This window comes from Ruditapes philippinarum, unplaced genomic scaffold (genome assembly GCF_026571515.1).
Source record: "Ruditapes philippinarum isolate M1 unplaced genomic scaffold, ASM2657151v2 ctg190_1_1_1_1, whole genome shotgun sequence".
Taxonomy (NCBI): domain Eukaryota; kingdom Metazoa; phylum Mollusca; class Bivalvia; order Venerida; family Veneridae; genus Ruditapes; species Ruditapes philippinarum.
In genome coordinates this window covers 144942-172138 of record NW_026853762.1, presented here as the reverse complement: position 1 = coordinate 172138, position 27197 = coordinate 144942, and the positions used below count along the sequence as shown (strand labels likewise).

The 27197-nt window shown below is 33.6% G+C and overlaps 1 protein-coding gene across 1 annotated transcript; it reads right to left on the bottom strand.

The window, feature by feature from the left end:
* Positions 1–9: 9 nt before the first annotated feature.
* LOC132737789 (uncharacterized) lies at positions 10–26250 on the bottom strand. The gene is made up of 22 exons (XM_060725135.1): positions 26089–26250; positions 24385–24534; positions 23276–23903; positions 19596–19763; positions 18635–18799; positions 17514–17635; positions 16310–16459; positions 15615–15773; positions 14641–14793; positions 12339–12438; positions 11767–11864; positions 11467–11601; positions 10513–10749; positions 9548–9992; positions 9017–9108; positions 8050–8283; positions 5749–5919; positions 4819–4979; positions 4234–4555; positions 3143–3420; positions 2607–2769; positions 10–198 (listed from the first exon to the last, which is right to left on the bottom strand). The coding sequence occupies exons 1-22, from the start codon at positions 26248–26250 to the stop codon at positions 10–12; spliced, it is 4482 nt and encodes a 1493-aa protein (XP_060581118.1).
* Positions 26251–27197: the final 947 nt, after the last annotated feature.

Here is a 27197-nt window from a genome sequence, read left to right as displayed (position 1 = left end):
TTTAAGCCTTTAAATTGATAAAAATATCTTTGTGTTCTCAAACGACGTTAACATAGTTAGGATATATGTAAACTTGCCGTCTTCGTCCTTTTGTCCCATCCTGTCTTGATATATTTTGATCACTGTGTCAATATCAACATTTGAGTCAGGTTTGTTCTTGCGAATCAATAAAGCCAGTATAAAAGCTAAACAGATCACCTGTATAAATAAAACAGTACAGTTTGTGAAACATATATCTACATCAAATCTTTTCAGTGCACTCACAGAAACTGCATCATACTTTTATATGTCATGTTATAATTATTTTCTGGAACATTTGATTAAACGTTATTACTAAGCAACATTTTGTTGCTAATTCATACAGACAGAGATCATAGTAAGTGTTTTTGTTGTTTTTTTACAGTTTTTTTTTTTTGGGGGGGGGGCGGATTTTTTTATTTGTGTTTCAAATGTCTTCGTTGATACTCGCACACGATCGCAAAAGGAATCAACATGTATTTGCCCTCATTTGAAAATATTCATGACAAATCCGGAGAAGCACTACGTGTTTGTAAGATTTGGAAAATTGAAGGTTGAGTTTTAAAAAAGCCAAAATATTATAAATTTTTTAAAGTTTTGGTACAAAAATACATTTTATTTTCTAGTTTTTTTATCAAAATTTAAAGTTTTATATTTTATTTTAGGGTTAAGATGGGTGCAATTTTTAAATTTTTTTGGGTTTTTTAAAAAAAAAAAATTTTTAACGGGTTTTAAAAGAAAACTGACTGTTAAAATATGTTTTTGGGGAATATGCGTCACAGGTTTAGCTGTTACTTATTGACACACAGCTCGCTATATGCTATAATGTACTCTAAAACTTTAACTAGTGTAACATTTTCTTTGATACATTACTGACATAGTCTTTTGATAAAAAATTAAATCCGAATAAAGCTCATCACATAGAAAACAAGCATTTGATAGTATTGCGGGCAATACAGTAGTCCCCTACCGGTCCCTCAAAAAGTTCTTTAATTGTCATACACTCCTGTGTATTGCCATTTATAATGAATTTGAGGATGAAGTCTGTATTTGAAAATATCAACCACAAAACATAATAAAATAAGTTTGTCTATATCACAGTAATGTGTTAATTTCCATGCTTAGTAAGGAAATTATGTTTATACAACCTTGTCATATTATTACGATGTGGGATTTTAAAGTAAATCCTATAAGGAATGAAGAAGTTGGAGTGAAAATACCAGTTTCTCGAAAAAAATCTAAGTTAAAGGGGGACATAATTCTGGAAATAGTCTTGCTAGAGTATTTAACCTTCTCAAAAATGTCGAGTGATAATAAGAAACATATATATGAAGTTTGAAGTAGATACATTAGGAAATAAAGAAGTTATTTAAAAAAGACAACATTTTTTCCCCTAAAAAATCTAAGTTCAAGGGAGGTAATACTGATATTTTTTGTGCTAGAGTTATAAACCTTGTCACATATGATGTGGTTGATGACCAGAAACTTATATTTAAAGTTTGAAGTAAACACCTTAAGAAATAAAGAACATATAGTGAAAAAGCTGAAAAATTTAAATCAGAAATCTTGAAATTCAGGCTATTTGTTGCCATAGCAACCAGAATTTTCAACATAGGAAGAAAAGAAAAAGATGTGCATAATCTCCAGACTGCCATCTACCCATATTTCAAGTTTCATAAAAATATTTTCAGTACTTTTTGAGTTATCACTGGATCCAGTTTATGTGTTAAATTTGCCATATTTTCAGACTATTTGTTAATATTTAAAAAAAATCTAAGTTAAAGGGGGACATAATTCTGGAAATAGTCTTGCTAGAGTATTTAACCTTCTCAAAAATGTCGAGTGATAATAAGAAACATATATATGAAGTTTGAAGTAGATACATTAGGAAATAAAGAAGTTATTTAAAAAAGACAACATTTTTTCCCCTAAAAAATCTAAGTTCAAGGGAGGTAATACTGATATTTTTTGTGCTAGAGTTATAAACCTTGTCACATATGATGTGGTTGATGACCAGAAACTTATATTTAAAGTTTGAAGTAAACACCTTAAGAAATAAAGAACATATAGTGAAAAAGCTGAAAAATTTAAATCAGAAATCTTGAAATTCAGGCTATTTGTTGCCATAGCAACCAGAATTTTCAACATAGGAAGAAAAGAAAAAGATGTGCATAATCTCCAGACTGCCATCTACCCATATTTCAAGTTTCATAAAAATATTTTCAGTACTTTTTGAGTTATCACTGGATCCAGTTTATGTGTTAAATTTGCCATATTTTCAGACTATTTGTTGCCATAGCAACCAGAATTTTCAACATAGGAAGAAAAAAAAAGACGTGCATAATCTCCATACTGCCATCTATCCATATATCAAGTTTCATAAAAATATTTTCAGTACTTTTTGCTTTATCGCGGGATCCAGTTTTGTGGACGGACGGACTGACGGACTGACAGACTGACAGACAGACAGACAGACGGACAGACAGACGGACAGACAGACAGACGGACAGACGGACGGAGGGTAAACCTAAAGTCCCCTCCGGTTAAACCGGTAGGGGACTAACAAAACAAATCAAAGACATAGTTACCATTATTGGATCAACAAAAAGCATCGATTCTAAAAGAGACATGAAAAACGTTGTCAACCATTCCTCTGACTTCTGTTTTCCCCACTCCATGCTGTATAGTATAATGAAAAAGGCCGGCACCGCTGTTCCAGCTAACACCAAAAACCAGGCTACATATATGAACCTGTTGATTGTATAAGATTATATTAATTAAAGCTAATCATGATCGGATATGGGACGTATTCAAAGAGGTTCCATTACTGATGTATGTGGTATCCAATCCATAGAACATATAATACGTAAATCTCGAATACACAAACATGTTCGTATATTTGGCAAAACAATCGTGATTTTTGATTTCTAACCTGATAAAGAAACCACATGTTTAACTGATGGTATAAGATAAGCGACAGTCAAACACAATTCGCAAAGGAGATGGTCATTGCAAGTGTAGGTATTTGAGAAATAACCAGATTGTCTTTTAGACAGATTTTGATTGCCCCTTATTTAGTAAGCTGCACTAGTAACTCTAAAGATATTAAGGGAAAAATACTTACCACCACGGGAGATAAATTCCACCTCTGAAATCTGGAACATCAGAGGACAGCATCCTGAACTTTAGCATTTCCTCGTACTGTTTTTGTTCCTGGTATTTTTTGCTTCGGCAGCAAGCAGTCGAACAGCAACATCCGCATTTACAGCAACATGCGAATTTACAGCAACAACTACACGGTTTACTTGGAGTTGTCGGTCGGCATTTTGTTCGTTTGAATATGAATATCAGTAACATAATCACGGGTGTTGTCATTAGTGCACAAACAATAGAAATGAATATCTGAAATAAAAAATATTTTGATTAACTTTAACAATTTTATACTGACTTTTACATAACCGATTCCTTCCGAAATAATTGTGTAGGAGACAACTTTCGTATTGTAAATATTCTTAATTTTGAGAGACTCACGTGTCTGAATGACTCAATATCAAAATACTAACACTCATCATATTGAATGGATGTGCAACTGCTTGCATTTATTAATGATTGTCATCGCAAACATTTAAGGATTTAAGCAACAAAAATATTTAATATTCAAATTCATTTAAAGGTGTTTTCTTACAAAGAAAGTAACAAAATAAGCACAAAACCGATAGGAATTTCAATACAAACAACTATTTCAGAACATTCTTAAATGATAAAAATAGGTTTTTAAACTTCGAATAGATATCGAATAAGTGATAAATTAAATGTTGAACAAATAATATAACTTAAGTACACAATTTATACTTTTAATTTAGTGGGTGCTGTTTTTAGCGGGTTTTACAACTGTACATGATATAATTATCAAACAGTAAATGCATTTATTTCAGTGGTCAAATTCAAACTTTGTTGACATAGACTATGAATGTCATTCTATTTAACGAAAGGATAAATACTGTATTACCCGGAATGACAGGAACTTAAAGTACCCAACCCCCCCCCCCCCAAAAAAAAAAATGAACAAGTAATCAGACTGAAATAATATTGCCTGACGTATTTTGTAGTTATGATAATTTTGTTTATGTATAACATATAAAAAGCGTATTACTAAAATAACGATTTAATTATTCTCATTGTACGTCTGTGAATGGAATAAAAACTTCTCCAAACCTGTTGTGAAGTAAAACGCAGTGGTCCGACTTGAACCAAGGGCGGTGACTCATACTCTGGATTAGGGTTAAAATACATGGCATTCGCAATCATAGTCAGAAATATATAAACCAATGCACAAGATGCTCGTTGTACCCTGGTAAATGAACTGATCTGTGGACGGTAGAAAATAGACACCCACATATGGCTCTCGGAAAGACGGTCCCTTGTCTGAAAGAAAAACCTGGATTCAAACTGAACCGGACGCTCAGAGGGTATAGCAGTGACATGTGCGTCAACGGTGGTCTCAAGGGATAACCACCGTTCTATGACAAATGTGTACCTGAAATAAAACATAATTTACTCGTTAATAAACAATATGAATACAATAAAGCCTTTATCTATCATAAACAAGAAAAACCCTCTTTAAAGACCACCAATGGGACATTACCACAGTGATCTTTATTGCAAGGTGGTCTCTCACCTGCATACTATTGGAATAATTAAATTTATACAATGATGAGTAACCTTTTCTCTCACACTAACTTAACTTTACCATAAGATAATAAATAAACATAGACAGGTAAAAGGTAATTTTTTACATACGTTTTACGGGTGGCTACGTCATATACAACGACCTGATTTGGATACCAAGAACTATCATCCCCCTCACCGCTATTATCGTGCCAAATGGTAAGATGTAAGAGTTCGCCAAGACCTTTCTTGGTTGCCATCAGATACGACATGACGCTACCGGTGCCAAATTCCTATAAATATTGATGAATGGAATATCCTTATAATTAAAAAATCTTGACCACATGAATCTTGAATCTGACTTCAAAGGATTATGTCAGGCTAAAACCTAGCGAGGTTAGGAAGCTCCAAGTTTAAATCTTTCAAGAACAATTTTCGTGATCCAAATATAAGTCACCTTAATACAATATTCTTTTTAATAAACACCATCTCGTATTCACACTTAGTTTATGTACCCTACGTAACGCAAGAAACGTCATTTCGGATCAACAAGCTATAGGTACATAATGGCGTGTTTTTTTCTGTTTTGTTTAGCCAAATAGGGAAACATTCAGATAAGTAATCAGTGGACCGCTGACTCGATCCTCGGGAAAGATGAAACTGCTGATTAACAATGCTGATTTCGCCTTTTGGGTCTCGTGATCATTTGTCTCTCGCCGCTTATTCAGAAGAATAGGTCACTTGCGGAGAAATTGGTAATAAGTGGTCAGATATCCAAAATCAAGAGTGGGTTAGTTGGATCGACTGCCAAAATATTGCTTATATGTGTTAAATTCGGCGTGAAAACCAGAAAAGCAAAAGAGTACATACAGTTAATACAGCTTAATTATGAAAATTATCAATAAAAACATACAGAACTATATGATTTAATCGGGTCAATACTCAATAGTTATGATATAATATCTGAGTATAATAATCTTTAATTGACCACATAGTAAATTAAATTAAACTATTTGAAAGGACTTTAAGTTTATAGCGTTTTAGTTTTTCTTTAGTACATACCTTTCTAAAACCATCAAACAATTCCCTAGGCCCTGTGTCCGAATTTTCTCCGGTCAGGACAAATGCAATACGCGACGTTGTTCCCGCCCCTCGTCGCATTCCCGTGTACACCTTGATGATATAGTAGTCCCTATCGCTGATCATATTGTCTCTCAATGGTGTTATACCCCACTGACGAAATATTAGAGAAAATGTTTTAGTTTAGTTTAAACTTTTAACATATCTGTTTTAGCTTTAATAAGATAAAATATAAGGCTGACTTGAATCATACACTTACGTACTCCTGGGTACTAGCATTTTCTTGTCATATAAGGAAACATAGATGATACCGGGAGAAGGCTCCAAACAAGGAACGTGTTGGCTAATTTTGTAACAGGAACCAAACTGATTAACATAGTCAAAGTTTTTTTTAATTAATAAATTAGTTGATAAAGCAAACTGAATATGTGAAATATGTTGTTGTTTTAAATTTGATTTTTTTTATTTTAATTTTACACGTAAGCTGTGAGTGTATATTACAAGATTAAACAAGAGGGCCATGATGGCCCTGAGGTCGCTCACCTGTATAAAGGCACCCGGAGCGGGGCCAGTTTAAACCCCAGGGCTTTTATTTGAACAAACTTGGAAGACATCCATTAGAATATGTTTCACGATGTTAAGTATTTACTTCACACATATAATGAAAAACAAAAATCTACCCCCTCCTTCGGCCCCTCCTGGCAGGGCCAATTTTAACCAAAGGGCTTTTATTTGAACAAACTTGGTAGACACCCATAACAACATGTTTCATGCTAAACATCTAAGCTGTAGCTTATTGGGTTTTTTTAAAAGAAGATTTTTTTAAGTTTTAACTATACACATATAGTTAAAACCAATGACATCCCTTGGGCGGGGCCAATTTTGACCCCATGGCTTTTATTTGAACAAACTTTGTAGACAATTACTAGAAGATGTTTCATGCTTAATATCTAAACACTAGCTATTTGGTTTTTTTCAAAGAAGATTTTTGAGTTTTTGCTATACAAATATAAGGAAAATCAATAACACCCGGGGCGTGGCCAATTTTGACTCCAGGGCTTTTATTTGAACAAACTTTGTAGACACTCACTAGAAGATGTTTCATGCTTAATATCTTATCTCCAGCTATTTGGGTTTTTTCAAAGAAGATTTTTGAAGTTTTGGCTATTTACATATAAGGAAAATCAATGACCACCGGGGCGGGGCCAATTTTGACCCCAGGGCTTTTATTTTAACAAACTTTGTAGACACTCATTAGAAGATGTTTCATGCTTAATATCTAAACTCTAGCTATTTGGGTTTTTTCAAAGAAGATTTTTTAAGTTTTTACTATATGCATATAGCGAAAATCAATGACCCCCTTGGGCGGGGCCAATTTTGACCCCAAGGCTTTTATTTGAACAAACTTGGTAGACACTCATTAGAAGATGTTTCATGCCAAATATCTAAGCTCTAGCTCTTTGGGTTTTTTAAAAGAAGATATTTAAAGTTTTTTTCTTTCGGTTGCCATGGCAACCAGAGTTCTGCATGGAATTAAATTCTTTGAACAATTTTTAAAGGTGACCACCAAAGGAACATCCCTGTGAAGTTTGGATGAAATTGGCTTAGTGGTTTATGAGGAGATGTCATTTAAAGTAAAAGTTTACGGACGGACGCCGGACGAAAAGCGATCACAAAAGCTCACCCTGTCACTTTGTGACATGTGAGCTAAAAAGGGTTTGACAAAATGCACATTTGGAGTGATGACTTGATGACCGTTTACAATTACCATTTTTATAAGTTTTATAACAAAGACAGGTGTGGCTAGTTTAACAAAACCTTGTCGATTGCATTTACTTGGTTTGCCTTAAATACAAAAATATTTCATAATTTTATAATGTCTAAGACGGTCCACTTTCTAGACAAACGTTAAGGATATAGAACATTCAACATTAGCGTTTCACAAATGGCAAAATCTGGCAAATATGATTACAATATGATTAAAATTTTCTGACTTACAATGTATATTTGCATGCAATTACAACTTCAATCAATATCTAACTCTTGCAAGATGTTATATCAATAACAATATTAATGTCGTCATTTGATTACGTTTTTGTTACTTTGAACTAAAGAAAATATTTAAAATCATTAAAAACATATCACGTCGTTTATCGACATATGTAATACATTTTCATATATTAAATGTTTTATTCGCCAAAGTCGGTACAAAGCAAGCTGTGATTATTTGGCCAATGTATCACATATGGTTTCGTTTTCTTAAGTTAAATAGCCATTTCTTACCTTTAAACCGTCCCGTCGGTCTAACCTTATCAAGAACAGTATTACAATGATGTAAATAACGAATATTCCTCCCAGCGCACCTATCACTGCCGCCTGATTCAGTGGGGAAAACTTCAGGAAAACTGACGAAAAGTCAATAGAATTTGGCGCAACGAAGAAAGAATTTGCAAAAACCATGTCAGTGACGCCTCTGCATTTACATGATATTTTGTTATCCTGCGGTTGCCAGTCAAGCTATAAAAAGATAATGAAAATATACCTTATCGATAATTCTTGCGTAGAGACTGCGCATGCATGTATTCATTAATGGGAGAAAATAAGTCATGCAAAACGGAATAATTCTAGTGACCATGTGCTGTTTCTACACTTTGTTTTATATATGCGTGACTCGGGCGCAATGTAAAAACAGCTTAATACAATGACGGCCCGGTAGTTTTATTATCGAAATAAATCTTATAAATTATCACCGACGATTTTTTTTCAAAATGAAATTATCATCATGCAAATGCACAAATTCAAATTCAGCATTATTTTCGTACGAAAATTTTCCTTTTGACAGAACATTAAATTAAACTCAACGTAATGTAATAAAATAAATATAAATAAATGATAAAGGAAATATTATAAAGTACATCTACTGTTTTAATGGACGCAGTGGCGATAATTTTCACAGCAATTATGTTGGATATAATTTTTTGAAAAATATCTCGTTAGTGACTCTTACTGATCCAAAAGTAGATAATATCTGATGCTTTTGCAATCTGACTGAATCCAGATCTTATGTTTACATGTAGTATTATCTATGAGCTGATTTCTAATCAGATTGCTGAAATCGCTTCACGACGATATTCATAAATCAATAAGTTATAATTACAACTTAGCAAGCTATAATAAAATTACAACTTAGCAAGCTATATTAAAATTACAACTTAGCAAGCTACAATGTATAGTAATAAATGACACTTACTAAGCACCTGTCGGAATGCCATTTAGACGCTTTCTCTTCCCATGTAAGGCAGCCTACCGTGATTAGTGTAAAATTATATACGATTGATTTCTCTGAAAATAAAATCATAATTTTATAAATGGTTAAGCAGTTTAAAACATTTGATTTACAAGAAAAAAGTGAGAGATTATTACTGATGTTGAAAAGGGATTAACTTACTGAATTATACTAGAATATTAGAAATCGAATCTGAATATATGGAATTTTTAAAGAAAAAATATAGGGTGTTATAATATTTTACGAATACAGTTAATCTTACTTTATAGTCTGAAATATTAAATCAACTAGAACAAATAGATAATTTACGGAATTTTGCAAAACTTGCAATGTGACATTGAATTTTAAATGAAATACACTCTTGTTTTTGTTGTTGTTTTTTCTCTTTAAAAATCGCCCTCCTCCGGCAACGGCCATGTGTTATAATACAAATCGATGATGCAAACGCGTAGTATTTAACTCATTGACATTGATACAACCAAGAACAATACTTACTGCTATCTGGCAGGTGCACGGCAAGATATGTCATGCCAGAGTGCCCTTTCATATCTCCGGGAAGTATACAGCTCTGCCAGTTGTCAGTCTCGTAAATCAACCATTTCAAGTCATAGTTTATTATTGATGGCGATGCGTCGTATTTCAAATACATCAAATAACTAGTGAAGTTATATTCACCAAGAGGCATTACAATCATGCAGACATAGTCCGTAGCCTTTTGGTAGATAAACTGATGATACATGAATTCAGATGCATCTTCATCGTCAACTTCCGGTGTTATTGTTTTAACTTCCGGTGTAATCACGCTTTGTTCGAATGTCATGTTACTTGGAGTAATGCGTTTATTTGGTGTTTTAGCGTCTATACGTAAAATATTTGACGTCACGTAGCTCGATGTTCTGTCGTCATCGTACATGTAAACATTCTCAGGAAACTCGAACGCCTTTAAAAAGATCATCAATACATATATAAATCAGAAAACAAAGAGTGAAACTAAAGATACTTTCGGCGAATAATAAATACGTCAATAATTCTTCAGTATGTTGTCAATTTAAAGTGAAAAAGAGGTGAATTGAATTTTGAAAAGCTTAATCTGATGAAGTTTAATATCGCCATGTTTATATTTCCTCTTAACCACTGCAAATGAGGGGAATTGGTCCCTTTTATGAGAAAGCTATCTAACTAGATTGAAATGAAAAAATATTCCATCCAGGTTGTAAGGTTATTCCCCCGGAATTAATGCACACAGTTTTGCAGCAGCTTTCCTCTATTAATTAACTTTAAGCTTGTAGCTGGCCTTCGGAAAAAAAACACACTAAGTTCTTGTTTTCAATATGATTCCAAACATAAACAGAATGATCTTTTTTAAACTTGAAATATGCAAACATACCGTACATTCCCAAAACATTTTGTCTTTGTTTTATGAAAGATTTTAAAAAAAGGGGAAATAGTCATAAGCATACCGAAACCGAAACTGGTTCGTCAGGCGAGCTATCAGTGCCAATTGCGCTTTGCAAACCATCTAACCGGAAGTTAGAAGTTTCAGTTGAAATCGTCTCATTTTCAATAGATTTCGCATTGTCCTTTTTAACCAGTTGTTTTGTTTTGTTACTGTTTTCGTTACTGCACGTTTTACAAAGTTTCAGTTTTTCTTGTATGTTCTTTGCTAATGATACTGCCATTTTAGCCGCTTCTTTGGCCTGTTTAATAAATATTCATACGATAAAGAAATAAAAATGATAAAACTTTCTTAAATGTTAAATATCGATTTAATGTCAACTACAATTTTATATCACTTAATAGGATAAAATAATATATAAAAGGAATGATTTCGTGATCGTCTGTCTTAGATTTCCTATAAAGTTTTCAAAGACATTAATCCGACGATGGAGTAATCAAACTGATATCCCTTTAACCTCTGCCCCGCTTTATCAACAAAAAAAGAAGAAGATCTAATAAGCCTTTGTCAGCAGAAACAGGCCAGTCTGTACATCCTCGTGGTCTGACCAGGCTCGAAATGGTTTGTACCTCATTGTTTTCTTGTCTCTGTTTCAATTTCCAAACTAGACAAATCCGTTATACAAACAAATTTAGTATGTTAAATCGCACTCTTCAACGTTTTTGAAGGTTAAATATGTTATTTTAAGATAAACCGTTTCTACAATTGCCAAATCAAAAGAATAAAATTTAAGGTTGAAATGGAATTTGTCGTTGGTAAAATACATAAATAATATACCTCTCATCTTTCGGTCCGCTCTCTATATTTAAATAAGTGACGCATGTAAAGCGGACAATTCGTTTCCCCCGATCTTCTTTTTTTAGAAATAAACGTCACGTATTGCGTTATAAATAGCCCCTGAAAGCTTAATGCAACTTTGAGAGTTGAAACTGTTCTAAGATCTAGTGATTACACTTACTGCATTTTTCTTTTCGTCCGTTTGAAGCTGAAGTTTCCTTTGCATTCTCATGTACAGATATGCCCTATCAACGGGAGATAACTCGGTGTCCTCGAGGCTTATGTTTTGACCAATCACAGAAAGCATTTCTCCTATCTGTAAAAAACACACACAAAGATACTAGTAGAACAGTATAATGAAATTAGAGAAATTTATATATAAAAAATGAGTAATAAATTGAAACAGAGTGTTTACAAAACGCTTATATAACTAAATATTGTATGATACAAAATAACACAGAAAATTAAAGATGTATAATACCTGAACTCTACCGGATTTGAGGTCTCCTACATTTCGTATTTGGTTTAAATTATCAGGAACTGCAGACTGAACGACTGCTTGAAACATGTAATAAATCTCTGAAAACAAAACATAATGAAACTGCTTAAAGTTATAACGAAAAGTATATCAACAACACCATTAATGCATTTTTTAATCCTTTAATTTAATTTCTTATTTGTTTTGATAGTTATAAAAGTGCTATTCAATTCGTCGATACAGATATATATGTGTACATTAAGATATTATTCTGATGACAATGATGTTAGTGAACATGACCATAAAGATGTTGGTGACGTTGAAACGTTATTGTTGAACAACATTGCTGGTTATGATGCTGATGTTGTTGTTAATACTGATTAAGATTATGATGACGATCGATGATAATTATGATGTTAAAAACATTGATGATTATGATGATATTGAGGATAATGGTGATGATGTTGGTCATAGTGTTGTTGATGATGATGGTGATGATGATGATAAAGCAACATTTAATAAGGCCTGGTATGAATTACGTGTACATAAAGAAACTTTAAAAAAAACACGCTTACCACCAGACGTCGCTTCGATTTGTGCTGACTGGTCTTCTGTTGAGTTTTCAGGTTCAAGTGCGTCAACTCCTACCAAATCAGCTAAGAAGATGTGGTCCACCTGAAACAATTCTAGGTTTTGATATTGATTTAACTACTACTTCTTTATTTTGGTTGATTAATTGTTGATGATTGATTGATTAATTGCATGAACAAATGATTGATTGATCTATTTGTTAATTTATTTTCATTCGTTTACTTATTTCCATCATTCATTCATTCATTCATTCGTTCATTCATTTAAACATATATTTTTTCCGTGCTGTTTATAAGATAACCCGCCAGGTTTGAAACCAGTGACTGAAAAAAAATTTCAGAGCTTTAGTATTGCTGCAACATGCAAACCATGGAGAGCAGAGCAATGCCTTTACATACTTTAAAAATGACTTTACTGATAGATAATTCTTAATTAGCCCGACCCTTTGGAATTGAAAATACTTATCTTTGTTCAAACAGATATTTAAGGTGTTTCGACTTTTGAAGTTTGATCTTCAAGGTGACTGTTCATTTTTTTTTATTTCGTAAACAGATTAATCGGATATGCTTCCATTTTTCAAATCTTAATAATGTCAATTTAAAAGAATATATATCAAATGTTATACCTCTACGAAATGTACAGTAGCCATGTTTTAATATTCCTAAACGGTTATTGTTACTCTCAGAATATTTATCAATGTACGGATCAATATGAAAGCAAGAGCTACGCTAGGCGGAGCATTATATGCCCGAAAAAACTTTTTCTTTTAGTAAGGATGAAGCATTTGTAAGACATGGGAATTAAATACAGTATTACCTCCTTCAATAAGCAATCCTCCTTTATAGCTGAAAAACAGTCATGTATATATACAGTTGCTGATTTCAAATCACCACCGTCAAGTTGTTATCTTGTAAGTAAAAATGCTACAACGGATGGACGAAAAGACGTCAGGGGTATAAGCTGTTAATTCTTTAAGATTTTACAGCTGTAGGTTGATAAATGCTTGAGTTATTTTACTGTTTCCAGTTTAAAGGTGATAGTAACCTTGATCTTTGACCTTGTGACCCCAAAATCAATAGGGGTCTTATACCCAATATTAAGCTAATAGTGACTTTGACCTTTGACCTTGTGAACCCAAAATCAATAGAAGTCTCCTACTTAATATGAACAATTATCCCATGAAGTTTGAATACAGTGGGCCAGATGGAACTTAAATTATGCTCCTTAAACCATTTACAGTATTTAGCTAATAGTGACCTTGACCTTTGACCTTGTGACCCCAAAATCAATGGGGTCTTCCATCCAATATGAACAATCATCCTATGAAGTTTGAATACTGCGGGCAAAATGGAACTTAAGTTATGCTCCGGAAACCATTTTCAGTATTAAGCTTGGAGTTACCTTGACCTTTGACCTTGTGACCCCAAAATCAATAGGGTCTTTTAACTTATATGGGCAATCAGCCTATGAAGTTTGAATACTGTGGGCCAAATGGAATTTAAGTTATGCTCCGGAAACCATTTTCAGTTTTAGGGTAAAAGTGACCTTGACCTTTGACCTTGTGACCCCAAAATCAACAGGAGTCTTCTACTTAATATGAACAATCATCCTATGAAGTTTGAATACTGCGGGCCAAATGAAACTTTAGTTATGCTTCGGAAACCATTTTCAGTATTTAGCCAATAGTGACCTTGACATTTGACTTTATGACCCCAAAATCAATAATGGTCTTCTACCCAATACGCGCAATCATCCTATGAAGTTGAATACTGTGGGTCAAATGGAACTTAAGCTATGTTCCCGAAACCATTTTCAGTTTAACGGTAAAAGTGAACTTGACCTTTGACCTTGTGACCCCAAATCAACAGGTGTCTCCTTACCAATATGGACAATCATCCTATGAAGTTTGAATACTGTTGGCCAAATGGAACTTAAGTTATGCTCCGGAAACCAAATTGCTACCGGACGGACGGACGGACGTTCTTACCAGAGCTACATTATGGGTTTTTTGTGTGTTATTTCTTTTGTTCTTTCTAACCCCACAATGCAGAAAATAACCCTACAAGAGAAACGGAATGAATGACATCAAAGACATCTATTGTTATGAGAACAATAGACCAAACCCCATAATGTAGCTCTGGTTTGTACGGACAGAAGGACGCCAGGGGTATAACATAATATGCGCATATAAAAATATTGAACGATATTTTTCTGTGTTCTTGAAATCAAAAAAGAAGTATTTGTTGAGTTTTCTGAATATTCGTGAATTTGAATCAACAATCGCACCTTTGTTTCAAAGTTCACAAACTGTGGTTTAGCGGCAAGGTTTGTGAACGCATTGGTTATAAGTGAACTCAGCAGTTTGTCTCCCTTTCGTGTACCGTTGATCAGGTCATTCTGAACCACCCTTTTGATCAGCGAAGTCATGTTTTGTATGACCTAGAATATAAACCAGAAATGCACGTATAAAGCAGATACATGAAGTCTGATATCAAGTTCATGCATATAAACGTATATAAAGGTCAATGATGAATAAGATTCAACAGAATGAACTTCATGAAAAATAGTTTGACCAACTGAGCGCAAACAGCGATATTGACTGGTACTGTTTATTTCCTTAAGTAAATAGCTAAGTTATTCTGGAAAAGTATGAAGTCTGACCAAACCTCTTGTGCCGTTTTGTCCACAAAATAGCAACAATAAAAATGCATTATAGTGGTGCTCATTTTGTAAGCATTGTTAATTTAATAGTGTTATTGTTATTAACAGATGATGATGTAACTTACAGAACGAGTTTGGCAACTCTATTAGTGCTTTAAAAGGTTTAGTTGTCTTCTGTTATGGTCATGCAAAATTTCAAAGAAACCATGATTTTTAATATGTGTATATGTCTTTTTGGAAACAGGAGCAAACGTTCTCAAGAAATAAAATTATTGATAGTAAACTGTTCTTTTGCTTTATATATAATTTATAGCCTTGTGCCCACAGGAACATTCTCCCCTCTCTTAAACTGGACGAAATAGCGACAAATCGAACCACAAATACACGAAAAACTGTGAAAGTGCGTGTTAAATAAGTTTTTCGTGTACGAATTCGTGTTGCAATTTTCATGTAATTTGCTGATTTTAATGCTTCCGAGGGATCATTTTCCTTCCACAGATTTACGCCTTTTCAATACACGACATTTTTAAAAAAAAAAAACAGATGAAAAAAGTCCTTTGAATAACATACTCACACATGTCCATGATAAAAAAGCTTACTTCTTGGATGGCTAAAGTAGCAGGATCTGTGGTTTCATTGTTGGCTGCTGCTGAGACATCATCAAGTAGCCCAACATCTTTATTACCACTTGGACTTAGATCAAGAATTGCACCATCGGTGTTCAGCTTTCGAGGGACAGGAGGTTTCCACACCGGTAACTATTACATATAGGAATATTATTATATAAGAATATGTTTTATTTATGTATAGTGATTTTCCTTTTGCAAAACAATATTTTCTCAAATATGTTATTCTTAAAGTGATGAAGATCAGCTTTTCAAGGAGAAATATTTTATAAGAATTAGTCTTACGGTCTGATCCTTTGCGTGAATATACAAATGTTTTATTTGTATTGTATTTTTGACTGACAGTCTGTAATTGGTAAAATTCAACGATTTACACTCTTATAACTTAGCACAACACCATAATGACAATTAGTGATACGACACTTCACATAACGTCACGTCATCCTAATTCATGTTCCCTTGTATCTTTTATAAACGGTGAGAAGTAATTATTATGCTGAACTTGTTAATTTCAGAATATTACACCAAAGTAAAATTTAAAGATAAGAAATCATGTAAATTGCATTGCACTAGATATCATTGTATGAAAATATGTGAGTATTTAACAGACAGTAGTAATAAAGACATGTTTATGTTATTACCGTAATAAGGTGGAGATTACTACAAACAGCAGACACAAGGGCGACAATCATGTCACTCTTTCCCATATCTCGAAGTTGTTGCTCATCAAACGGATAATCTACGTGTGTATAGCTGCGAACAACGTTAGCGCCAGCTAACGTCGGTGTGACGTCATTAACATTGAACGCAGGATTCGACTGAAATATTTGCATATAAATGATTTGATACAACACTTTCACTTATTTCTGCGCTGTCAATGATCATTGAAAGCAAGTTTGAACACGTGTTTTGAAGGCAACAGCCAATTTTTAAGAGACATTTAGAGTGTGCTCTTCTTGGAAACAACTGAACTATTGATATTACCAGTAATCACAGTATATAAACGATCTGTACCCCAACCGGATCTTGTGAGAAGATCTCAACATCAGTTCCTTATAAACAGGCGGGATAACCCATAAAACTTTTAAAGACGGCTTGCATTTAATCAAACATTTGAATCATATTAAGAAATAGTTTATCTTTGCTTATATATGCATCCATATCCTGCTTCGTTAAATATATGCGCATAAAACGCTGTGCTCCTCGCTTCTTGTTTTGTTTTTGTCAACACACGCCGATTACACAAGCAAATTTATGCCTAATTTTTTTTCTTCACTATAAATCATATCTTAATTTTAACTTTATTGTTTTTACCTTATGTTACCTGACAGACTGGTATAGATATCTTTCAATATTGATAAAATTTAGTAAATAATAGAGGCGAACTTTCTGATAACCATACCAGTCTTGCTAAAACAATTTTTATGATCTGTACCCTACTTGTGTTTTCACTGAACCATAACTTGCGAGTCACTGTTGATGATTTTTATTGTTTTGTCCTATGTTCCAAATTTTATCGTGCAGAATATAAAGCTATTGTGCCACAAGAGCATGACATATCTCCAAGATCTTTACAAGCAACCAATACTGCACATGAATGGAGCTTCATCATGTTTTCACTGTCTATATGAAGTAGTTGGTGATACGAATTAGAAAGATAACAAATCTAACATGAAACTTTATGTTAGTTTCGAAATGACGACTGAACGCAAAAAAGTTGTTTTAAACAAGCTGTTTGACATATTTTAACATACATTCTAAGGTTTGACTTTTTCAGGGTTGCAGCATATGTGCCATTTAAGCTTTAGCAAAAAGTTATTGGACGCAAAAACAGCTCAATGCCAATCTGCCACCATACAATCTTAGACTTACTGTTACAGAGAGGAAAACTTCGTTGTAGTTATTGTACATGTCTGTCACATGGATGTATAACGAAGATATATATGACATATCGGCAGCTCCTACTTTTAGTATCACGTGAGATTTCTGAGACCCTGTAAATAAAAGTAGGTATGTTATTGTAATACTTCACGTTTTGTAACGTCGCTTTTCATTGGATAATCGGTGGTGAAGCTTGTTGGTAATTTACCCTCTGAATTACGGCAGTAAGTCAGAGCACAGTTAAGCCACCGCATCTTCCTGGGCTGGCTGTCAAGCACTTTACCAGTACTAGTTAATTATCGAGACGTTTATGAAATCAATAAACGCGGCTGCTGTCAATTTATAGAGTAATTTCTCCCCCCCCCCCTCAAAAATCTTTATAACTATTGATATATATGTATACACATAATAAAAATATATTCTTTCAAAAGATATTTATAAAACGGGTTGTCTGTAATAGATTGTCTGTAGTCGATGGTATATTTTCGTTTACTATTTGAGAAGACAAAAACATATCAAAATGAAAAACAAAACGCTTTTTATGTTCCATGCGCAAATTTGTCGCTAAACTTGTCACTGAATAGTATGTAAGGTTGCTTAAATTAGTATCAGATATGACCACAAGAATATGAAAACCACAACGCTGCAAATGTTTTAAATAATTTATATTACTGTGCCATTTTCATTATGCTTATTAAATGTTATTAAAATTGTGGCATACTTTCGGGTATTTTGGAATCGCTACTTGTATCTGTCAACCCTAAACCTGATGATTCTTTTAAGAAACTGCTCTGCTGTCAAAAGCGTTAAAAACCCCCAAAAAATCGAATTTCTAGCATTCAACAACTGGGGCACTTGGAACAGAAAGATGGGCACAAAATAATTGAGAAGTATACTCAAAAATGAAAATTGAAAATAGCATTTTGTGTGTAAATTTGAGTACCAATTTTGTGTCATTTCTGTTAAATTATATTTGAAATTTGAAATTTTGCTTACAAGTTAACTAAAACATAGAAAAGAATGTTTCTTTTACTCACATAAAGCTGATCAATTACAATAGGTTTGATGCTCTACAATAACATGTAAAATAAATGTATGATAATTTTATTTACTTGTTTGCAATATCGGTTCCTCCTCAACTAAAGCACCGATTGTTTGTTGTCGTACAGTATACGTCAAAATAGGATTGACGTCAGCCAATAGGTTTTTAACTTTTCTGTCGTCATTTCCTTTCCAGGAACTGCACGTAAACGTCAACCAATCTCGTGCTGACGTCACTAAAATATTGAAGGCAAACAATTAAACTATTTGCATATATTATAGGTTCAGTTTAGTTGATAATAGTATTCATTAATATACAACTGAATAACTATTGAATTGAAAGTCTTTGATCAGGTATGAAATCGCTGATGAAACGTTATGCAACGGCAAAATATATTGCGCATATAAAGTATGAGGAGATCTGTAATAAATAAGAAATCATAAGAGTATTTTATTCTATTTATACACTTAGCTTTCATGTATATCACTTCAATGGTTTAAAGAATACAATACGAAAAAGTTTCCTTCATGTATATCAATACGAAAGAGTTTCCATTAGAATAATGTAAATTGCCAAAATATTAAGGACGTCCATGGGCAAGTGGTTAAGTTCGATGACTTTTTGCTACTAGTCTCACAATGGTAAAGGTTAGAGCCTGCCAGGACTTGGATCCGTTCTTGTGAGGAAGCTATCCAGCTTGGTACTACTCGGGTGCCCGTCCATGAAATAATGAATAGGGGGCACCCATCAGTAAAGCTGGAAGGTCGCTATACGACATGTTCAGTGTTTGTGCGTCTAAATAAACAAATAAATAAATCAACTGGACCAGAATCGCAGGAGATGCAGAAGTACCTATTATCCGCTTACACCAAGTCATACTGAATATAACTCGATTTACTGGTCAATAACTTGCTTCTACTGTTTTCCTTGTTTATGGACGCATTAAAATATTTTGTTTATAGAATGTAATTTTAATAAATTAAATTATTAAGGGTATTGACCAACAATTTATTGATAAATTAAAAGCTTACCTAAGAGACTGCTCAGTACACATGTGCCTCCGTAAGGAATATGGTTGACTCTACGAACAAATGACGCTTTTGTCGCCACATACCCAGGGGCTGTAACTGTTACCGTTATCATATATACATTACCTTGAGCAAGAAAGTTACTTATACCCAGAGAGGATGACTTAAAACCTGTAAAAAATACATCAACGAAAGTAGAATACAACATCAAGTTAATTTGTGGTCCGGTGGTTAAGCCGATACAACAACCCTATCGCTCTGAACCAGAAATAAATGTGTGGCCTTTTCATTTATATGCTTCTGTGAGCCAGGAAGTTGCGTAGTGAGAGTGAAAACGACAAATTATGTAAGATCAAATTAAGTGAACTAACTAATTCATGTATATTCTTCTATGAATGTTGTCCATGATGCATTCCCATTAACCATTTAAATGATTTATTCATTGATCGATGTGACGTAAAAACCAAAACAAACAAAAACAGTGATATTCCCGGCTAAATTTGACTGCGTGTCGCACAGAAAATTGCATTCAATTTATCACAAAGTCAAATGTTACGGTGATTTTAATTGAAAATTGTGACGCACAAAATATCATATACAATTTATTAATTTGTAAAAAGAAAAAAAACTTTTTGCAAGTTATATATTACCCTTATATAACCATCGAAAACTGATTAAAACTGATTATACATCTACACATTACTTGTAACAATGTTTAAAACTACTAACAATATAAATAATTTTGAATACCTGTTTGACTTGTAACGATGACTGGCCAGTTGAATACATTGAACAATATATTCCAAGTCTTTATTTGCCATTGATAAGTCAAACCCGAACGATCGACATCATCGGGAAGCTTGGCGTCAAGCTCTATCTTATCATAGTAAAAAAGCCTTTCCCTTCCAACATGGCAATTATAAACACACCTGGTATGATGGAAATTAAAAGCACAATAAATACATGTGGTCAAAGTTGACGACAAACAAAAAATCTCACGATAAATGAAATATATATTTGTAAGTATAGAGCGAGTCACCCTCGAGCACAACATGCCGGAACCGGGCCAATAATATATCATAGTTGATCGCGCATTAAGCTCGTTCCCCTCCCCCGACTCCCCCCCCCCCCCCCCCCCCCCCCCCCCCCCCCCCCGACTACGTGAATACGAAACGTATTTTTACGCCGTTATATTTTCATAGACTTGAGGTAATGTTGATTCAATTAAATATTTTCGAAACAATTGTTTTTTATATTAAGTTAAATATAACTTGATTCTTGATTTTAGTTGCAAAACAAACAAGTTTAAATGTATTTCAAGCTATTTCAATTTTAGAGCTTCGTGTTGCGTAACGTCGTGATTTTATCCCAGTATCACACCATTTTTCAAAGAATTTCCCGCTTTGTGATACATGCTTAATCGGGTTATAATATCGAAACTAACAATTACTTTATTAATTTCGCATACTTGTATTGAAATTCATCACCGCAAGTTATGAAATCAGTACTATTTTGCAACTAATCAAAATAGTTCCGCGACAAATTATTATATTGTAAAACTAGGGTCCATGTTGAAAATGAAGATATGCTTATACTGCATTTAAGTAATTCATAATTCAAAATTAATAAACACATTTTTTGGCAAAAAAGTGTTTGTAGAATGGAAGGTAATGCCGACTCATATGCGTTTTCAGAATGAAATCACTACGCACCAGTTCCTAGTAAAAACAAAAGCATAATTATGGTTTCGAGTATAATCAAAAGGATTGTACTTACTTACTATGTTTACGACAACGACAAAAACGATGATTTTGACGATTTCACTTACGACTACGACTACTTCGACGACTACGACTATCATTATTATTTATATTCCACAACTTGTTTAAATTGCCTTCGTCTCCCTTAACATGCTATATTACTTATATGAAATCGTGCCACATTTGTCTTTTTGGATTGTTTGTTATCTGTTGATCTCAACAATAACGTAAAGTAGGTCAACCAACAGTTTATAACCTTGTCAGACTGCACGGATGTGCAAGCTTGCTTTGATCTTTACTAGTTACAAATGATCAGACTTTGAGATAACAATACAGTACGGCTTTAATTTGCATCTGCGGGTCAATACTAAATATTACAGTGCCGCTTATAAAATCATTACTTGACATAATGAATCATTTTTCGTATATCATTTAAATGAAAATGACCCATATAAGTCACAGGCAAAAGTATCGGACCTGGGAAGAAAATATATGACCAGATTGATAAAAAAACAACCTGTGTTCATCTTAAAAGTGTCAAAAAAAACAAAAAAAAAATGTATATAATGACCCCCTTTAAAAATATACTATAAGTTAAGAGAAGGCCGGAAACTCTAGATTCGAGCCTACGAGCAAGGGATTCATTTCCCGGGCCGTTGTGAAAACAATTGGCCAGACAATTAAAAAAAAACTTTTATCACTATTTCACGTTTATACAAAGCTTCAAAATGAGACCAACCCCAAGTCTCTAGCCCTTCCCGTTCATGAAATATCTATAAGGAAACGAGCAACTTCGTGCTAAAAATCCTTGGTAGACATAATTGCGGCACAACAATTCGGTACGTAAACATAGACTAATACATGTATGTCAGCTGACTACGGGTCAAAATTACTTGAATTTACTAAATAATATTACTAAATACATTAAGTTGGACCACTCACAACCGTCAGTAGCATCTGATACACGCAAAATTCGAATTTCAGACCTTTCCACGGTCTTTAGATTTCTTTCTACGCCATTGTCAATCAGCTGTTCGATATTTTGTAACGAGTCTTCTGATTGGCCAATAACAACGAAAACCGCAACGTTTCACACAAGATGCCTAATGGCGTAGAAAGCGATTGAAAGACCGTGTAAATGTTTGAAACTCGAATCTCGTGTGTATTAGATGCTACTGACGGTTGTGAGTGGTCCAACTTAATGTATTTAGTAATGTTATTTAGTAAATTCAAGTAATTTTGACCCGTAGTCAGCTGACATACATGTATTAGTCTATGTTTACGTACCGAATTGTTGTGCTGCAATTATGTCTACCAAGGATTTTTAGCACGAAGTCGCTCGTTTCCTGATAGATATTTCATGAACGGGAAGGGCTAGAGACTTGGTGTTGGTCTCATTTTGAAGCTTTATATAAACGTGAAATAGTGATAAAAGTTTTTTTTTATTGTCTGGCCAATTGTTTTCACAACGGCCCGGGAAATGAATCCCTTGCTCGTAGGCTCGAATCTGGAGTTTCCGGTCTTCTCTTAACTTATAGTATATCTTTAAAGGGGGTCATTCTATACATTTTTTTGTGTTTTTTTTGACACTTTTAAGATGAACACAGGTTTTTGTTATCAATCTGGTCATATTTTTTTCTTCCCAGGTACGATACTTTTGCCTGTGATATAAGTAAGATCGTATTATATGCAAGTACCATTTCTATATTAGAGTATTACTTTAGAATGAGATATTATAGGACTTTGGGTTGTAACAATTACCTTCTGCCCACAAGACGGACTTTCTAGATCACCGCAGGGAAAGATAAATATACCAAATCTTTGCGTATAAATCTTGTTTTTTCTTATTTTAAACTTAAATTGTATCATCATTAACCACATATGCTTTTTGTACTTACTCAATACTCAAAGGAAGCACATTACTTCTAAAGTGTATAACTTGCAAAGCAGACGAGCTTCTGTCCCCACGTGACAATGTGAACATAACGGCTGCGTACGTATTCACAGTAAACACTGATGTATCAACTTTCAAAATATTATCTGTTCCTGCAATTATTTGATATTTCGTAGTTGCGGCTGGAGGAGTTGTATCAGGAAAGTTCTTTAGCAACAGATGTATCACCGACAAAGCTGGTGTTACTGAAAAATGCGCAAATGACCAAGTGGCAACAAGCGGCGTAAGAGCTAAAGACGGAAGAGAAAAGACCGGGTCAGTAGATATTGTTGCATCGATGAAAATATCTCCTCCGTGTGGAACCTGCAGTAATTCACCACCAGAAATATGCGCAACCAATTCCGGAAGTACAACTTTTATGATTAAAGCGTCTTCTGTCCAGTGGTTTGCAGATTTCGACGGAAAGGACACTTCTAGGTTGAGAATGTACTCGCCAGGATCTAGAACTTCTGGCTCTATCCTTAATACGGATGTATTTGGTTGGATAAAGTTAGTGAATGGCGTCAATATTTCACCATCGACTTCAGTAATTCTCCAGTTTATCATTGGTTGACCACATGTACCGCCAGATGGCGCAAACTCCATATAGCTTTTGACCTGAAATTTTGTTAAAGATCATTTAAAAAAGGAAAGCATTGCAATTTAATACAATGTATTTTCTTTTTGTTTTATGATTACTCGGAGACAAAAGTATGAATATTAAAAAAAAGAACGATTACATACAAACATCTTATTCTTGCAATTCCTGTTCTTAGGTTAATGTTGTTACTACTTTGCTACTAATAAATGTAACAATAAAAGAAGCATTCTTCTGAAATTATCTTGTTAAAGTGTTACAATATCTCTTATTCGCTTTTTTCTCCAATAAATCTACCGGAGTTAATGTTTCAATTTCTTAGCGACAGTTTTACTCTTTCCCAGGGAGGAGTAAGATAATGCACACCAAGGCATGTAGGCCCTCCAAATCATGACTTATTTTTTGCATATGTTTGATGAAAAAAACAAACAACAAAAACAAAAAATATTGGATTAACTGTACAAATGGGACTCCATGTTCTAACAATTTTTTGACATTTACCAATATTGGCTTAGAAACGAAGTAGGTCAAGGGGTTGTCAAATGTTTTGTACGCATTGTCCATGAAGTCAGTTGTAGTTAAACAGTCGGAATAAGAACTTGGACAGACCACATTGTCGTCACATGACATGCTGACTCTGTAAATTCCATGCTGAAATGGAAATAGTGCAAAGTTTTTTTTTTTGGTGATGACACTGAAGATACGTTATATAAAGTATTTTACATTATTGTAATTCTTTTAAGAAAAGAACCTTTACCAGAACTCTTAAACAACAACAGTTATCCCTAGGACATCGTGCTCGAAGATTCCCTGTGCCTGATAGTTAAACGAGAGCCTGTATAGTGTAGACTTTTTTAAATGTTCAGAAAGGGCATTTATTCAGTCATAATCAAAGAAAAAGATATGGGTCTTTGACAGTGGCCACCTGTTATGCTCTCAATTAAGTGTGTGAACTTCCAACCCATTGTCTTGAGTAGCATTGCAGATATCAATTTCCATGCAAAATATAAACTGAAATGTAACGACGACGACGACGCGGACGTCTGGGTGAGTGCAATAGCTCTCCATATTTCTCGAATAGTTGAAAAAAAAGAGAATATGATAAAGCACCACACCTCCAGATTCATGTTTATTTTCTTGAAAATTTGAAAATGTATTTAACAGCATATTATTGTCAAGCTACCAAAAGGAAACAATTTACACATTATCAATGGCACTTACAACCTAGGTAAATTACTATAAAGAGGTCAAAATATGCAAAAAATAGCCCCTGCTGCGTTATTAACGCAGTAGGAAATATAGTTATACATACTGAAAAATCTAGTCATTTATAGCACATAACATGTAAGTTTTTACTAGAATTTTGAATCTTTATACTTTTCCTAAAATCTTACATTTTTCCCTAGTTGGATTATATCAAGATATTTTTGCTCATCTGGAGGCGTGCAGCTTTTAAATGACATGTATTTGTACTTATAACAAGTATTACTGTTCTCGTACACATGTCGGTATTATGATAGAATGTGTCTTCGTATCTGTCATGTTTTATTCATGTATGTGCTACAAGAAATGTTACATCCAGGCCTAGAATATCAAGAATATCATAATGTTTTAAATAAACAGGGGTGGTAATGGGTGTTATTCGGTCACTCGAGATATTTCAAATCTGAATAGGACTCCCCTGAGAGTTTTTTATAGGAATGGACTGGAAATATTTTTTCGAGACCTGTGCACCATTTGATGTAGGTCTTGAATTAAAACTTCATAATTTTTATTTCATTTTCTCATTCGGTTTTCCTCAAAATAATTATTTTATTGTGTAAAATGACCATAAATAAAACAGTGTACAACGCTTTTAACTCAAACTGGAGTGAAACTCATACGAGAAAATGGATTTATAAATAAACTCAGAGCTTATGTTTTGATTATCTTTTGCAAGTTTTTCCAGTGCGTCACTAAGTCCATGCTAAAATTTCAAATTTTATGATTTTAGGATTTTTGACCCATATGTAGCTCTTTTGAACGTTTTCGAAATAATATTACCGTTTAAGATACAAGCTGAAAATGATATGATATTCTTGATTTTCTAGGCCTGGATGTATCATTTCTTGAAGCATGATGAAATGATGAGAAACTGTTTCTTAAAGATCAACTTTTATTGAAATTTTTTCTGCTACTGAAGTGACATAAGAGAAACAATTTTACCTTAATATAGGTATGTTCTAGCTCCAATAAGACTTCTATTTCTTCTTCATCAGTTAGACCATCATCCCAGTATATTGTGCAATCCGCTGTGTCCGTGTCAGCTCTTGTTACAGTTAGAAGTAACGTCAACGGGTCAGTTGGATCGACCAAAGCAAAGACCATGGAATATGTTGAGCATGTGTACCCTGTATGGCAACATGAATTTTAAAATTATTTCAGTTAAAGATACACTTGATTCATCTTGCGGTAAAATACTTTAAATGGAAGAAAAATATCAAAATCTGGTAAATTCTCCCTGAATGTGTCTAATTTGAGAATAAAGTGATTGTATACAATTTTTTGGGAAGTTGCATTTCCTATTATTATTACTTGTCAATTTTATTTGGTTTATTCTTATCAAAACCGGAGGTTTAATGGCACTATATAATCATTCTGTGATTAATTGTTGTTTTAAGAGTTTTAATCCTGACAGATTTTTTCTATGCGTATCCAGTAAGATGTTTAGTTTACGTTTTGAAAATAGATTGTAAAGTAATAATCAGTGTTTTTTTTTCTTCAAATATCAAATTTAAGCATGATATATCTTTAAAAAACAATTAAACTCGGATCAGGATACTCACATTTTTGCTCATGTATTTGTTGTTACGATAGTGTTTTCCTATTTTTTCTATTCAGTTTTTGATTTGTTTATTGAAAAATATTTGTGACGCGTCATATCTTAACACTTTAAATTTATCAGTATTTTTACAATGTTAAACTATGCTGGTAAACGAAATATATATTAGATATTAAAACAACAGCAATTAACGTTGAAAAATCGTTCTGTTTATAAGTGTTGTAAATCAATCAGTGCTTCAGATATTTAGTACTTTACGTACTAGATGTTACTGAAGACGTTGCCGGAGAATCGAAGACAGAATCTCCAGGGATAACAATGGTAGTTGCTAAACTTGGCGTTGAAATCTGGCTAGCCGTGTTCTGTATAACAAATGTCCCACCTATAATATTCAAATTCAAAGCGTGTAGTTAAATCAAAGGAACATTAAAATTTTGTATTGATGATAATGATGATTATATAAATGATATTGATAATGCTGATGATAATCATG